Source organism: Drosophila takahashii, chromosome 3R, assembly GCF_030179915.1.
Source record: "Drosophila takahashii strain IR98-3 E-12201 chromosome 3R, DtakHiC1v2, whole genome shotgun sequence".
Lineage (NCBI taxonomy): Eukaryota > Metazoa > Arthropoda > Insecta > Diptera > Drosophilidae > Drosophila > Drosophila takahashii.
In genome coordinates, this window is record NC_091681.1 from 22,585,031 (window position 1) to 22,602,759 (window position 17,729).

Sequence of the window (17,729 nt, forward strand, 5' to 3'; positions counted from 1 at the left end):
TTATTTTTAGCCCTTCTATGCCCTGCACTTGGTACAGGGAATTTTTCCAGGAATTCCGTTTGGGTTTGGATCGAATTTAATTTTTTGCCCCAAATCGGATTTGAAAAATTTCCATCGTCTGGCCAGATAAAAGATACAGATACACCCGCCGCACCACCTGACGATGCCAAATCAATTTGCCGACACAATCGAACAAAGGAGTGCGGAGGAGTATTAAAGCTGAAAGGCGAAAGCTGAGTATCCCGCCGTTTGCAGACTTCCTTGGGAAGTGCCCCGAAACTAAGCTCCCGTGCCAGATTGCGCCTTCTGTCAGTCAAAGGCAAACACCTGTAATAAATATTCGTTTGTCGTCCTTCGCTCGCCTCGCTCAGTTATCCTGGATTTCTCCTGGCTGCGCTGTCACAGATACATTTTGTCTGCTTTTCCGTGTGAGCGCACAAGACAACGGAAGAGAGCCGGAAAAGAATGCCTAGCTGGCGCATTTTTATACATTTTCAGATCTCCCTCTGCCTTTTCCCCCTTCGAATTTTCATGCGAACTGGGGCCATAAAGAAAAAGCACTCGCAACGATGCCAACAGCCGGAGCGAAACACTTGATGTGGCTGGCTGGCTGGTTGGCTGGTTGGATGGCTGGCTGGCGGTGGGTTCAGTGGCCACTTTCGGGCTCCGGCACTCCACAAGCAATTCACTCAGCCATTTATGGCCGCACAAGTTGCAAGCAGCACACGCGGCCATAAATTCGCGAAACGCAGCTTCTGTTGCACTTAATTTTAGCCCGAGATACCCAAGGATGCACCAAGTGTTACATTTTGCGCCCAGCTGAGCGCTCAGCGTGTGTTATTAATTGCGTAATTTGTTTATTAATACCGGCGGTGCTCATGTGCGCCACTAGCACAAGCACCTGCTGGAGTTTAAGGACAATCCGTTCGGGGAAAAAATACCTAGCAGGAAAAGGCTTCTCCTCTGCCTTTACTCATTGCTTATTCAGGCAATCAGAAGATGTTTACCCTGCTCTCTCTCTCTCCAGCTTGGCGTGTAATCAAATTAAATCTCAACTGCATAAACTTTGCGGGGAACTGTTTGACTTACAATTAAATTGCCCGGCTCCGCCTTTGGGAGGCGGCATAAATCAATTTTTATATGCCAGCCTTTCGTCCTTCGTCCTGGGTGCTCAGTCCTTCCTGGTTGCCTTGCTGTTAATTGCACACACAGAGAATTCTAATGGCAAACACGAGCTGGGTTTTCAGCCGTCGAAGGCAAAGGCAACGGCAAAGGCAGAGATGTTATTAAATTATAATTACCAGCGCCTTATTAGCACAATTAGAGTCGGTACCAAAACCACAGCTAAGGACACGTTGTCTGACTTGTCTGGCTTCGTAGTCCCCTCCCCCTGGGCGGTTGAGTTCACTAGAGTTCGATGCCAGACAGTCAGACCGAATGTCACATGAAAACAAGACGAGTTGACATGGCATGAAACCAATCAATCAGAGATCTATTCCAAGATAATATACCAACCACATCGATGGCATCACAAATAGCCGAGCAAAATGGATTTATCGCCCCCGCATCGAAGGCAAATGGAGAAAGGCATTTTGCATACCGCACTACTTAATCAAAGTCAATGCATAAAATGAATGCATAAACAACTTGGGCATAGCTGCAGCATCGTTGCGCTTGGGGCTGTCCATATTGCGCATACGTCACGTGCGCCAGTTGCATGTGCCGGTGGCACATCGATGATTACCATACTAAGTTGGGCACCGAACACACCTCAGAGACCGACATCCTGCATTCTGTGCAACCCACATCCTGCATCCTCCAGGTGGCAACACTCACTTAACACACCCACACGTCTGGGCGCCTTCATCGCGGGACAGGATTCAATTGCAGCAGCTGCCTCCTGCAGACGCAACAGCAATCTCGAAACAACAGCAGCAATAGCAACAAGAGTTTTCGAACAAAAATGGAGCTAATGCAAAAAGTGTAGGCGGTTCGGTCGAAGCACAGGACTCATCGATACCCTGTCTAGAAATTAATTACAGACTAGTGCAAAAAAATATAGCAATTAATAGCTGGTTAGCTAGAAAGAGCCGTATATAAATTAATTTGACCATATAATATCCAAAGATCCTTAGGTTTTAATGGATTTAATAATCCTCTAGTTATTAAAAAATTAAATAGAATACTCTAAAATTTTAACACTTATTAAAAGATATTTCATTCAACATATTTCTACGATTTATTATCCCGATAACATATTGTACTCTTTCGCATATTTTTTGCTTTATAATTCAATTACGACAGCAAGAATTGAAAGATATGTTATATAATTTAATAAATATTTTAATATCTCATCCTAGGGTTCTTCCAATATCCCTTTGAATACCCCCTACCCCTGGCATACAACACGTTGAGTGCATTAGATGAATATTAAAAGCACTCACCAGCAGCAGCAGCACTTGAAACTTAAAAGTGAATGGCAGGCGGTCTGGTCCTTGTCCAGGACCTGCACTCGCACTCGCAATAACGTCGACATGGTCCGAGGATTGAGGAGGGAGTAGGGCAGCATCATGGTGCGTTGCATAATTTATTGTTATGCAATCAATCGTAGCAGCAACCCTGCTTATTCCACTCTTTTTTTCACCACTCACCCACTAACCGGGTGGCTGTGATGGACTTGCCCGAGAGGCCATAAATTAAACATATTTGTTGGCGTATAATCCGTATAATCAAATTACATTCGCACTACCTGTTTGCACGTATTCGTGGCTTTTGCGGTTAAGTATGTCGGATCCTGCCAGGACCATACAATCGTGGTCCATGCTAATTTGTGCTGCGTAATTTCCCCATTTCCATTTCCAGTCTGAGTGCGGCTCATAATCTGCAGATGTGGCCCGAAACAATGGTGCATTAAGTGGCCTGGTTGACCTGTCATCGCCAATCGGAGCCACAATCTGTCGGCCAACTGGAGACCACCTGAGTGTGCCTCTGTTTTTGATCGGCCTGTTTAAACCCTCAACGGGCATCATTTTATCGCCTGCTGTATACAGAGCTGAAATTACGTTGTTTACATTTTAAGCAAATTTGTTGCCCTGCTTGCCACCTGTTGCTGCTTCCGTCCCTTTTTTCTGTCGCTAATCAAGCCATGCGACAAACACAATTTATTAAAACGCGCACAAAAAGGACCAAGGACACCGGCATTAAGGACACAACGACCGTAAGTCATTCCCTTTTGGCCAACTTCCGGCTGCTCTAATGGCGGAAGGATACAATTAATTCACTTAAGGTCGAATTAGAAATTAGAAATGTCACCTGTTCGGGCCCAAATGTGACGAAAGGGTGGCTCTTTAAGATTTATGCCGTTCAGGGCAACTCCTCGTCGTTCATCATCCGCCATGGGGTCCCGGGTCTACGATGGCTGGAAGCAGGCAGACATATTGTATGAATAATTGCGCACAAGCTGCTCGGGCTGCATCCACTCATCGCCGAGCAAAACGGAACAAGCCAAGCAAATTAAAAGTCCTGGCAACAAAAGCGAGAAGTCAAAATGTTTGTTAGACAAATAAATTCAACACTTTACGCACATTTTCATAAACTGTCAGACGGGAGCGTATATGCCTGCAGAGAGCGAAAAATGTTAGGATATTAGATAAATATTTAAAAGCCCCTTTAAAAAATATTAAATATAAATAATAAATTGTCAAGATGGTTAAATAATATCATCTATAAAAATGTGTAAAATTTAAATTTTGATCAATATTTTTTTTAATAAATTGTCAAGATGGTTAAATAATATCATCTATAAAAATAATAAATATTAAATATAAATAATAAATTGTTAAGATGGTTAAATAATATCATCTATATACTGTAAATATAATATAATAAAATTATCTAAATACATCTTCAATAAATTTTACAAATCTAATCAGAATAAAAGGCATCCAATTTTTGTTTTTCCCTAAGATTATAATATTATTTTTTGAACAATTATCCAGTTTTCCTCTGTGCAGTCTGTCACAGAGGCACAGTTGCTGTTGCTCTGTGTGGGGGAGTGTGTTTTAATCCAACCACAACACAAACACCAAGAGAAGTGTGGGTCGAGCCCCCAGGCAGTACACGGACACTTAAAGCAAACTAACAAGGACAGGGCGGATGAGGATGAGGGGCCATTGGAGCTAGTAAGTCAAGGCTCCTCAAATTCCTTAGCTTATCAACGAGACGCCGGAAGCTGTGTGGCAGCACTCATACATATTTACATGGCTCGCTTCACATTTCCAGGACGAGGCATTGTGTGTTGTGTCTGGGTTTTGTTCTGGTTCTGCTTCTGCTGTTGCTGCTGCTTCTGGTCTCATCACATTACGTATTCAGCAGTAAGCGCGAGCAGTACAGGGCGTGCGGTTACAGGACTCTCGAGTCCTTGGGTTCCGGGAGGGATGGCAGGCCAACAAACAAACAAGTCAGTAGTACACATTCTGCACAGAATTTTAGGACTCATCACTGCGACAGAAATATTCTATTCGAGCTTTCCTTACTCAATTAGAGCCTGTTGCACTGGGCCATTCGTCGTCGCCCTGTGTAAATTGAAAGACTTTCGATGCAAATTCAATTGCTGCGAAAAATGTCCATTAAAAATCGTAATTGAAACGTTAATAATTTAATGCTATTGGCGACAATTTCTCGAGTCGCCCCTTCGTCGTCGGCATCCTGTCGCAAAAAATCGATCATAATTCGATAAACGCCGAGTTAAAGGAGGAGAAAAGTTCTATACTATGGGTCCGTAAATGCTGTCTCAGTTTTGCCTTTTTAGACCGAAAAACCGTGGATAGATACGTGAATTCTGGGAAAATGTAGCTACTTTTTCATGCTGAAAAATATCATCGTAATCAGTTTTCTGTGCGTTTGTCATCATCTGTTAGGGAAACTCCGCCAAAGAGCAGTTTTTCGGAAATGAGATTCTCGGAAATCCCCCGAAACATAATGGGGACATCAGTTGCCGGCTCTATGGCGAAATCACGACCGAAGTTCCCACCACAATGGCAGGCATCCATCAAGCAAATTGAACACGCCCCCGTCGCATATATTACTGCGCCCCAGCTCTTTAACCCCTTTTTTGGCGCAAAGGGCCAAAGCAATTGCAAATCCCACGCATCCATAGACCGCTCGGTGCCTCCTAATATCGCTCCATAAATAAACTCGAGCAATAAGTGCGCTAACCTACGCGTGGGTAAGCTGACGGATCAGTCATGGTGACAGCTCCTGCGGAGCACACGGCCTAGAGTGATGATGTTTGCCTGCCTGCCTGTCTGTCTTCGGCGACACGTGTTGACATGTCAGTTAGGCAAATGAGGGTAGACAGTAGCCAGAAACCGGGATCCTAGTTTGGCAGACTCCTGGCCACAGGCGAGTCATTAGCCAGGTCTCTCCAGTGGACTGAGTTGAGACAAAAGGCCCACACCCCTCGTAATAAATGCCGGCCATTTACCGAACAATTGTCCCCGGCAGCTGGACTCTGGACTCTGTACTCCACTCCAGATCTGTGCTTAAAGACTCAGATTAATCAGAATTTGTCCCGGCATTATGAGAGCGGCTGGAGAGCTGGGGATTTTGTGGTGGATTTAATGTCAGCCGACGGTCACCTTGATTGGGTCACAATGCCACAGCCAGATCCACAAAGAGCTCGGCACAAATCCAATATGCGAGGAAGGGTGAGAGGGATAAAAATAAAAAATAAATGCAAAATAATAAAAATCGATTTGAAACAGGCTCCAATTGGAATTGAATAGACTCGAGCAGCACCAGCATCCTTCGATCCGCAGGATGTGGCGATGCCGAGCACTTTGCACGTTGTCATTTGATAACCCATTGTGGCAGACGCAAATTGAAAAAAGTGCCGTCCGTCGGGCAAAATGGCACAAAAAAAAAAGAAGAAATAGGGAAAGGGCGGTAACAAAGACCCATTCCGGGCGAGGGATCGGAGGACATCTGCCGGATATGTGTGAAAGTGAGGTCTAACATGGATATAGTGTGCCTGCCAGCCAGCTCAACTGCTTACCATTTCTAATTCGAAAAAAATATTCATGCTAAAGGGTTCTAGGTTCTGGGTTCTGGGTTCTGGCCCATTGCTTTCCTCCATCGGCGAACGGCGAACTGCGAACTTTGAACTTTCCGGGGACAAGCGTCGCCAAACCGCAACAGAAAAGCAATTAACATGGAATGACACTTTGATTGAAACGTCTAATGTGCAGAGGGCAGTCCAACAACCCGCCGGTCGAATGATTTGGCTTTGGATTTTGCTCGGGCTTTGGGGTTCATGAGCACTGGAATCGAACAAACGAAGGTCGTTGGAACAAAGCCATTCTGGCTGCATTCACACGAGCTTACATTTCAAATTAGTCTGACTTTAGACACTGAAAAGGATTCGAATTACATTATTTAAATGCCTTTCGTATTCGCATTAATCATTGAATAAAAATATATCTTTCTTTTTTTAAGGAATTACAAAAATGTGAAATATTTAAATTTATGTTAAATCCTGGTTATCTCAGGAGCTCATAACTTCTACATAGACTCGATTAAATAGTATTATTGTCTTTAAAAATGTTAAGAGAACATTAATAAATGTCTTTAATTTTTATTATATTCTCTGTAATCTTATTTTGATCATTATTTATTCATTAGTTAACTTTATTTAATTATTCTTAATTATTGAAAATTTACTGTTTGCAAACTTTGAAATTAAAACAATCTTTAAAGGATACATTTTCGTATTGTGTAGCAGTTGCAATCCCCCAGTTCACATCCAACGTCAGTCAGGCGGAAAGATAAGCATGGATAAAATTTCTTCGTGCCCACCTCGTTTCTGGCCAAAAGCGTAAGCCAAAAATCCGACAATGCCAAAAGGAGCCCGCACATTTTTCGGCCTTGGCAAGCAGCCGGAATTGGGAGCTCAGGAATGGCACAAGTCGAAAGGGATACGTGCCCAGGCATTTGCATTTGCATCTGCATCCGCATCCGTACCCGATACCCAGAAGCTGCCGTTTATTATCTCAACTGGCCGTGTGCATCTGCTCCCTTGGCTGGACTTGGACACCACTGCGTATGCGTGCTGCGAGAGATGCGGGAAATCGAAAGCAAACAGTGGACCTTGTCCGCCAGCCAGAAGTTTACGGGCCTTCGTAGTATCGAGATCTTAAAGCTGGAGGATGAAGAGGATAAACGCAGTGAAGCGGACACGTGTTAACCATTTAATGACACTCGTAAATAAGAAAAGCCGTTAACCAAAACCCAAATCTAGACAAATTAAATTGTGCTGCCCCTTAAAGTTCCGGCGACCATCAAAATACTCTTTTGACTTTCGCCCAAAAGTAGACTTTGCCAATTGGCCTTGGCTAGCTGAGATAGCTGAAATGCCCCGGGAAATCGGCAGCTGCCAAATCTCTGCGATTAAAATCCAACTGTAATTCAAGACCACGACACCCGCCTCCGCAATCCACACAATGTTTAAGATTTAATTTAAATCTAGATGTCGGCGTGTGCAAACTGGCAAATCCTAAGCACGCTCTTTGGCTCGGAAATAAACAGAAAACAGAAGCGAACCCTTGCCGAACTTTGTCGGGAGTTTTTGTTTGTGCATAAAATTAAGGGAAGTAGTCGGCGGCGATGGGGCAACTTTTATGATTGGGTTGTTGGGTTGCCCAAGCAGAGCCGGCTGCTTGTGTTAATAAAATATGCAAAAATTCAACACGAAAATTAAGTTTCCCCTGCGCCGCAGCGACCTTTCGCATTCCGTTGGAGCAACATATGTACGTATTCGCCGCCTAGGAGCATCACACATCCGCCCCGTGGCCGCCTGTTGACTAATAATCAAATTATTTAATATAACTAAAACTTTTCAGAGGCTGTCACGTCCCTGCCTTCTAATGGGTAAACTGTGTTTTCAGCGCACAAATCTGATGTCGTTATAATTATCATGTTATTGAGTTAATTACACATGCAGAGAGTGCTTGTCGCTTGGTTTTAGTTTGGCCGAGAGCGAATTTGACAGCTTAAAGCCTTAGTTTTCTGGTCCTGACAGTCGAAAACATTGGGGGGAGGTGGTTGAAATTTGTAAGCCACTCGAGATTAACTTTACATGATTACAGCCGGCCATAATTCGAGCCATACGTGCGACGCCATTCAATGGAAAATTCATTTAGCCGCACAAATAAGGCAATTCTATTAAATAAATTGAATATGTACACGGGAGCCCAGGAAGCCTTTTAAACTAATGTGTGGGTGGGTCCATGTATTCCTGTGGTCCTGTAATCCTCCCGCCACCATCGCGTTTTCCTGTTTGCTCGGCACACAAATGTTGGCGAGCGAAAGCGCCATAAAAAGAAACGAACGGAATAAGCCTAACCAGAAAGTCAAGGGCCTTTCATTCCATTCCAGTCGATTCGAATTCGATTGTTGTACACGCAGGCATGAGTGTGGCCCAATATATCAATACCTGATGCTCTCAAACTCCCGAATCACCCAAGCCACAACAACAAAGGTGGGTATATATTATTTATGGGTGTGTATTTTAACTAAACAGAAACAGAAATCGAATTGTTGTTTCTGGCTGTTTGCTGTTTGCTATTTGTGCCTGCACGTGGCTTTTCGCCGCCGACAACGTCAACAATTTCTTTTTGTCGCATTTCCCCCGCCTTTTTTCGTGCGGTTTATTTATAAGTGAGCGAAATAAGAGTCGAACGTGTTTATGGGACAAATGAAGTACTTTAGATTCAATTATGCATTCGTCAACAGAACACATAATGGAATCCCAAATTGTGTCATCCTCGTGGGCTGGCATCTCCTCTGTTTGTTTGCGCCGCTTAAATTCCGACCGACATTTTTGGTACTGGCCGAACGGAGGATGTTTAAAGGACTCTGTCTGTTTGGCCACAAATCAGATTTGTGGTTTATGCTCCTGCCAAGTAGTCCTGGGGGCACTTAATAAGGGTAAGTGATGCCGGGGGCCAAACCGCAGTCGGAGATATCTGGCGTCCAAGGGGTTTTGGTTTTGGCTTTCACTGACCTTTGTTTGCACTTGACAGCCGACTTGCCGGCCGACTCCAAATCAAAGTTCCACCCTGTCTGCCCGGCGACTTGAGTGTTTATTAATGGATGCCAACTTATTTGGCTTTATTCACTTTTCGGCCGCCGCTCTGATTCACCAAAACCAAAGATTCCTTTGGTCTTTCCCTTGGATGAAAATCAATACTTGGGCCATCCGTTTTAGCGGCTTACAAGTGTAATCACCACATGAGTAGTTGGCCAAAACGGGAGGCGTCAAGAAATCCCTGCTAATAGGCAGTTCCAATGCAATGACCCGACTCCCCAGCTAGACAACCGTAATCGAAAGGAAATCCCAGGCCAACAACAACAGCAGCAACACTCCCCAACAAAGGAAAACTAAGTGAAGCCGAAATCCTTTGAGAAATTAGTTGGCTCGACCAAGTGGCTTTTCACTTCTTTGGACATTTTCCAGCTGGTGGGTAGCGTGGCATTCGTGTCTGCGGTTTAATAAGCCGACCAGGTCAGGACACTACTTAATCTTGTCAAGCAAATCCCCAGAATTTCACTGGCCTGCAATTGAAGCCAACGCACGGAAACGGCCGGTAAGTCCTTAAAGTTTTCCATATAACACACATCTACAAATAAAACCTCAGAGAATTGAATTTATAAGGTTTAAGAAGTCGTGTAAAAATTCAAAATTCTTAGGAAGACTAAGAGCTTTTGTCAAGTTGTAAAATGGTTTCATTATAATATTTTTCTACCACATACCACATATCTTTGCCAAATGTAAAATGGTTTTCTACTTTTAATTTCTTTATCTCAATAAAATAACGTTTCAAAAAGCAGGCAGTTTTAGTACTTGGTTATATTCAAAGGCCCTAAAAAGTAACTTTTGGTATTTAAATTTTTAGCTAATTTCCTTAGAATTAAATTAGAATAAGTTGGGTTAACTCTTTTTAATTTACAAAAATATTATTGAAGTAAAATCCAAATTAGCAAAAGCAAGGGGTATCTCAAAATCGGGGAACACAAATTAAGGGACTTTAAGTTTATATTTAAATGTTTAACTTGTTGAAAATGCAATTGTAATAGCTGAGCTGCAATATTCCCTTTGGTTTTTAAATAGCTTTTACTTTGTTTTGTATTTTACTTGTCTTTACGGACTTGACTTCTGCGATGCCTTTTAGATTAGAATCAATGGAAGATGACATCAAGCCGAGGGACATTCGATATGAGAGGCTGCAAAACTTTGCCCTGCCTGCGGTCCCATGGAAGTGAGTGTCCAGGCTTTTTGGCAACCTCTTGGCCAAGTGAGTTAGCTGGAAAGTGCTCTGTGGTTGCCGGCATTCAGCTGCCATTTGTAGCTGCATTTAGACGAGTCAAAGGGCAGCTGGGAATCGAGTTAACAAGCAAACGCAATTACAAGCGACTAAATAAACTGAAGTTGCACTCTAATTTCATTCCCAACCGGCCATAAAAGACCCTTGGCCCAAAGACAGTCTGACGTTGAATGCAAGAAATTAGCGAGACACTGATGGGTTTGTGCCCGAGGCGCAATCAGGCCAATTCCGAGCCGGCAGCTGACTCAATTAGGGAGCCAGATTTGCAAGGTCACAGTCACAGTCAGAGTACACAAATCGGATCGGATCAGGAGTCACTGGCTCGGCCATTAAATTATTAAAGCCCTAAGAGCCCTTAAAGTAGTTGCTTATAAGTCATCGCCTGACTTTAATTTGGGGGCCACCATCGCTCAGGATCCGAGTCACCTTGCCGGCATCCCTGATTCAATTATCGGCAAGAACAGCCAGCTCCCCGTCGTCCAACGGCCCATCTGCTGGGTAAACATTTGCTTAAACTTTACAATGAAATTATCTGAGCGTGTCATGGCTGTGCAGGTACTACAGACTCCAGGGGAATTCGAATTTGCTCCTCCTCGGCGAATCGTCAGAGTAATTGGAGTGTGTTGCGGCTAACAGTGGGCAAAGAATGGAGCCAGGTGGCCAGGGTAAACACTAGCAAATCGTTCTAATCCGACTTACCTAAGTGGGAGTCAATCGATAGATTTTATTTTTATTCTAAAGCAAAATAATTTAATTTCCACAGATTAAAGGAAGTGATTCATACTTTCTCTTCGGATAGCTACACTTGAATGACAGATTTTTGCTATCTTTCTAGATTACTTACCACAACTAGTTGCGCTTATAAATCGCCTGATTGCAGTCAGTTCAAAGTTGCTGTCCTCTAAGCTAATCGCCTGAAATGTGCGGGAAACTCCGTCGGTGGATTAAGCAGCGCTGCAATCCCATTCACCTCGCACCCGAAGAGTCTCAATGTCGCTTTTAATTAAAGTCCCTACAGCCAGAGTGTCATGGCAGCCAAGTGGTCTTTGAGCGCTTTAAAAATTTAAAAGTGCGCAGAGTTCTTAAATTTTCAATAGGACGACTGGTGGCAGCTGGCGCCCGCAATGAGGAATGGCGCATTGTGGTCCTTCCCTCTGTGCTCGCACCGTACATAATTTAATTTGCTGACATAATACGCTGAGCATTAACAAAGTAATTACGGGCATTATGGCAACCGCATCGCCGGCGAAGGCTCCGCCGCCAATCTGCAGTCCCGCTGCGATTTCCACAATTTCCACAGTTACCATGGCAGATGAGATGAGGAACGGCCATTGTGGTTGCCACATCGCATACACTCGGCCGCAAGTTTCTGTGTCTCCCAATTAACACAGCGCTTTTGGCCCGGTGGCAGGTATAGTTTCAAGCTAATGGCTCGACTGTCTTGTCAAATATAGAGATACTATGAAGTCACCATAAATAAGTGTGCTTTTAGAATAATATCTTTATTATTTCATTAAGTAATTCAAATTAAACGTAAATAAATTTTAAAAATGATTGTCTGTCGAAAACTATTATTTATCATAAGATTTAACTCGTAAACTAAATTTTTGTAATTCCTGTGATAAGACAATAAAATTACCTCACTTAAAGTTTCCTATGAAATGACCAAGAATGTTTTCCAGCAATCACTAAAGCCATAGTCTGAGTTCACTTGAATGCATTAATAAATTCCTAGAATTAGTCAGTTTTATTTAATTCCGCAATTTATTATATTCCCAGTTGGCTCCAACCTCTAAGCCACTTTCAGTGATTTAATTAGCCCCCATCAACTTGACATTTGACGGGTTGAATTTAAAATAAATCTGGCTCTGAATTTGTTCTTTTCATTCGCTTATCTGCCGGTCCGTTTGTCTCCTTGGCTAAAAGTAAATAAATAAAACAAGAAAGGTTGCCGCAATATCTTTTAATGCCGAGCAAAACCAGAGCGCATTGTACGGGGGGCCAAAGGGCCAAAGGAGAACGGAATACAAAGTATGCAGCTTTAAGTGACGAGTCGGTAAATTAAATTCCTCAAAATGTCAGCCAGGATAGAGGGCGAAAATGAGCGGATCGGCCGTGTGCATAAACATGAAATAAAATGAATTAAAATGCGAATTGTAATATGGGAGACGAATGAGCAAATGCCCTGGCTGCCGGCAGATTTCCGTTGTCAGTAGCGACTTTTGATTGTTTCCATCAGCGTGTTTGTGCTTGTGTTTTTTTCCCCCCCGTTTTTTTTCGGTGCTCCATCATTTTGCTGCTGTACAAACACGAATAATCAAATGCACGCACATCTGCCGTGTTCGGGAGTAAAGTGAAAGTTAAATATTTTCCTGCCCGCCCTCGGGCCACATTTACACACATCCATCCGCATTCCTCATGTGTTGTGTCAAAGGAGCCAACACGCCCACTCAGTCGTATACGCGACAAAGGCAGCATACCGCCTATACGCAGGGTTGGCCAGCAGATTGCATTTTTGTGGCCCCATTAATGTGCTATTTTGTTGCAGCTCCCGTTTCCGGCTGAAATTAAATCTCAACCTGCGGCGAAGATGACGCAAAATGTCAGTTCGCCTGCCAAACGAAACCCAAAGCAAATATTCAGGCGCAAAAGGTTCTAAAGTTCGGGTTAGAAAAATACGAGAAAATGTCGCAAATGTGGGCAGTCAGCTGAAAGGCGGCGAGGAGTGGGTGTGGTTCATGCGCAGTGGCTGCCATTTGGCAACTGCCAAGAGTCAAAGTCGTCGAGAAAGCCAAGTAAGCCAAATCCAAGGACCGCTGGAACGTGGTGGCATCGAAACGACGGCAACTGGAACCCCACAATGTTACGACTATAGAGCGCCTAAATGCTCCCACTTGCATAATGCGCCAAATCTCGTTGTTTATATCTCGAACTGGTCGTGAACTTTTGAAATGGAGATTTACGACCAAAGTTGGGGAAGCCCCTTTGCCCCCATTACCCCCACCGCCTCCCAAGTTCCAGCAGTTCGAAGACTTGGGAGCTCTAATTGGCAAACTGGCTGCCATGGACCGCTGGTCAGCCATCCAGTGTTTGACGAAAATCACCTGTTGATTTCACCTGCCGCCTGGGCCTTAATTAAGGCCCTCTAGTCGGGCCGAGATGAACTAAAGCCAGGTCAAATCTGGCCCCAGACAACTTTTCCCATCTTCTGCACAAAACTTGGGCTCTAATAAGTGGACAGCACCGGGTTGGGAATAAAACAAATTAATCCACTTTGCCGAAATTTGTCAAAGCCAAGCAACGATGGCGAGGACCAGGAGGTGAGGCCAGTAAACTTATCTGATTCAATGTGACAGGCCTAGTATGATGATGACGAGCAAACTTTGGCCATGAAGCCGGGCTCAACCACTGACTTTGTCGTTTTGCTTATCTGCAAATGACAAATAAACTATTTTTCCGATTTCCCTTATTTTCAAACTTGTAGAATTTAAACGGTTTTCCTTGTTCAAACTGCTTTAACGTAATGGATCTAATGGACTAAGCCATAAAAAATACAATTGATTTTAGAGGATTTTATATTTATAAAAAAACTGTGTGGTAATACTTTATTACATTTATTTATGAAGCTTTCAAAAAGGCTATGATAAGTTAAAATTGTTGCAGTGCAAAACATTCCTATAATTTTTATCAATGCTTACAAATATTTTATGCAGTGTTATTTTTATTATTATTCTTTTTCCTATAGAGAATCTTAAGTAGTATAAAATTAACCGCAATGCTTAGCTTTGTACATTAAATATTAAAGTTGTAAATACAAAAGGGCAAAACCTGTGAAAGTATCTAAAGTTCGCTCTCTGTCAATCCCATTTTGTTTGTGGCTAAACCTGAAGTGACCGTTCCTGTCCATTTTCGTATTAAATTATGCAAGCTGAGAATAAAGCTGTACTCTAAGCAAATCGTAGCGTGATAAACAACAGAAGATAGGCATAGAAGGCGCTCCAAGTGGTCGGGGCTAAGCAATCGGACTGAGGGACTTTGGCAAATATGACATTTTCAGATACTTGGTACATGGAAAACCTTTTACTTTTCCCATATTGTTTGTTAGTTAGCAGCGCTGTGAATTATTTACAGGCGAGCCGGGGGGATGAGGGTTTGGTAAGTCGGGTCACTGTCAATGCAAAGCGGTGGAAAAGTTGGCAACAACAAGTTGCCGGGACAAGGATTATTACAAGGATTCAGCGGGAGCGTGGTGCGATGAAATATCTCGCACTACCGAGTATTGTCCTCATGCTGACGGCATTCCCATTGTTGGCGCTAATGACACTTTTATAACTTTTTATAGATTTTCCACACATAATGTGAACTCTTGGGCCATTTATCGTGCCAACGGCGACAACAATCCTTTTTGTACGACAGCATAATAATATATATAAACGCCGTCTACGTTTATTTCGCCTTTCTTCTCGAAACTTATTTACGAGAATGTGCGGAAGAGGCTGCCGGATTTGCAGGGCGGGTGAATCTAGTATCTGGTGAATAGTATCTAGTATCTAGTGTGTGTGTGTACTGAAGTGGTTCGCCTCAGGGCGCACACTGCGCGTATACGCAACGTGACGCATACGAAACAGGAACGAAACAAACAAGCCGCAATATAATTTCGCAACAAATTTCAAATGCTAGGCATGAACAACTTTTAAACTTACCCCCCACACAAAAAAACACATCGCATCGGGATCTGGGTTGTATATGTTCACATAGTAACGTGGATGCGTGGCAGGTTAAATTTAGAGGCGGATAAATACAGCTCGGTATGGGTAAATAAGCAAAATCAAAAGTAATCATGATGATGTTTGAACAACCCACACGAATTATCCTTCGGTTTTCCAGGAACGATTAGTTTTGATTGGTCTTAAAGTTGTTAAAGAATCGCCTCAATCATCGTAAATCGATAATTGTACCATTTGCTGCATCTTGTTAGCTATCAACACACTTTAAGATCGAATCTTTTGAGCCCTAGACACAAAATCTTTTCATATCTATATACTTTACAGAGCGATGATAAATGTTATCATGTTCAACGAAAAGACATTTATTTGTCCTAATGATAAGCTTTAAAGCAAATTCAAAAATCTTAGATAACAACAATTACAAATAAAGGATGATATGATAAGTTCTATGTCACATACTTTTATACATTCATACATCGGTCACTCACTTCTGTATTACATAATACGTTATTTAGCTTTGAATATAATCTAAAGTACCGGCTATATCTAGTTGAATACGCTCGCTCGGCTAAGCAAAAACAATGACTCAGCTGTGTGAGTAAAACAACATTTATTATCAGCTAGTACATCAGATTATAAATAAATGTAAGAAGCAGCGATTCAGTTTCAGTCTGATTAGAAAAGCTCGCAAGTCAACAGCGAAAATGTTGTATGAGCCCGAAACTAGTTATAATGAAATTGACAAGACTTGGAGGTCCGAAAAAGAGAAGCTACCATTCGGTGAGGACTTGTCCATAGGTGAAATAATCTTTCAACAAATGCAAGTTCATTCCAAGGATGTAGCACAGGTAAGCTTAAAAATGTTGGACACATTTTAATTGGATAATACGAAGGTTTCCTCGTAGATATCGGACTCGGAGGAGACGATTCTTTTGCGGGAGGATTTGCAGAGAAACGCCATTCGCATAGCCACTTTTATGCGCAACTTGGGACTGACTGAATCGGACATTGTGGGCGTTATAGCCAGGAATACCACCCATATCTCGGCCGTGGCCTATGCCTGTTTTTTCAATGGCATCGCTGTGCACTCGCTCAACACCACATATATACCGGAAATTATTGAAAAGCTCTTCGCGATAACCAGGCCTCGATTAATATTTTGCGATGGTGATGAGTTTGAGAAAGTTCGCGAGGCCACCGCGAAGTTGGACGTTAAGATAGTGACAATGCGCAATCATCCAGCTGGGACGCTTAGAATCGATGAGGTACTGAAGACGCCAGCGGAAGAGGGCTTTAAGCCCACTCGCTTAAAAGGGGGAACCACCCACCAATTGGCCATACTCAGCACTTCTGGCACCACCGGCACACCAAAGGCCGTGGTTGTGACCAATAGCCGCTCAATCCTTAATGGTTTCACGTAAGTCTATGCCTTATAATTAGATACATTTATTATATTCGGCCTTTCAGCAAGCTCACCACCGCAGATGTTCAATACTCATCCAGCACTCTCGATTGGGCTTCGGGCCTACTGACCTTGGCCTCAGCCGGAGTCTTCAGCACGAAGCGCATTGTCTCCGAAAACCCCTTCGCTCCCTCGGAGGCCCTTCGCATAGTCGAGAAGTACCAGGTCACCTGGGTTCTGCAGGCTCCGGCGCAAGTGGCGGCCATTGTTAGTTGTACGGACTTCGAGAAGGCACAACTTCAGAGCTTGCGTTATTATCTCTACACCGGTGGACGATGCACCATGGAGGTGCAGAAGAGACTGGGCAGGAAGATTGGCAACAAGATCCTGCACTTTGGCTATGGATTCTCTGAAATAGGATCCTTTGGCTGCCTCAACTGGCACTTCGATGCGAAGCCCAGTTCGGTGGGAAGGCCGTGTCCTGGCTACGAACTGAAGATCATCGACGATCAAGGCGAAAAACTGGGACCCAACGAAGAGGGCGAGGTATGCGTAGACATGGGAAGCTTTTGGCCAGGATACTACGGAAATCCCGAGGCCACGGACAAGGTGTACAAGGACAACTGGATTCACAGCGGCGACCTGGGATACGTTGATAGCGATGGCTTCCTGTACATCGTGGAGCGAAAGAAGGACCTGCTCAAGTACCAGAGCAACAAGTACTATCCGCATGAGTTGGAGGAACTAATAGCCGGAATGCCCGGCGTAGTCGAGGTCTGTGCCTTTGGCATTTGGAACGTTGAGAACGGCGACGAGGCAGCGGCCACCATCGTCAGGAAGCCAAATGTCCCTTTTAGCGAACAGGACGTGCTGGACTATGTGGCCCAGAATGCGAACACCAAGTTCCTGAGACTACACGCCGGCTGCCTAATTGTTGACGATCTGAAGAGAAGTCCCAATGGAAAAACAAATCGTGCCGCCAACAAGGAACACTTCATTCGGGCGAAGGGTATTCAGTTAGTTACTTAATATAATATGATATAGAAAGAGCCTAACCTACCTCAATATGTTAATAACTCTCTTAATTATATTGTAGGTAATACATACAAAACACAATTGCCATTTTGATTTTTTTTATTGCTTTGGGTAATAGAATTGTATTAATAGTAATTTTTGAATTTCACTAATACACCTCTTGAAAATGCCAGACAACCATTG

General features: G+C 43.4%; 1 protein-coding gene across 1 annotated transcript; it reads left to right on the forward strand.

The window, feature by feature from the left end:
• The first annotated feature begins 15,792 nt into the window (after positions 1-15,792).
• LOC108061654 (luciferin 4-monooxygenase-like) lies at positions 15,793-17,613 on the forward strand. Its single transcript, XM_017147928.3, has 3 exons — positions 15,793-15,957; positions 16,015-16,526; positions 16,577-17,613. The coding sequence occupies exons 1-3, from the start codon at positions 15,814-15,816 to the stop codon at positions 17,538-17,540; spliced, it is 1,620 nt and encodes a 539-aa protein (XP_017003417.2). The 5' UTR covers positions 15,793-15,813; the 3' UTR covers positions 17,541-17,613.
• Positions 17,614-17,729: the final 116 nt, after the last annotated feature.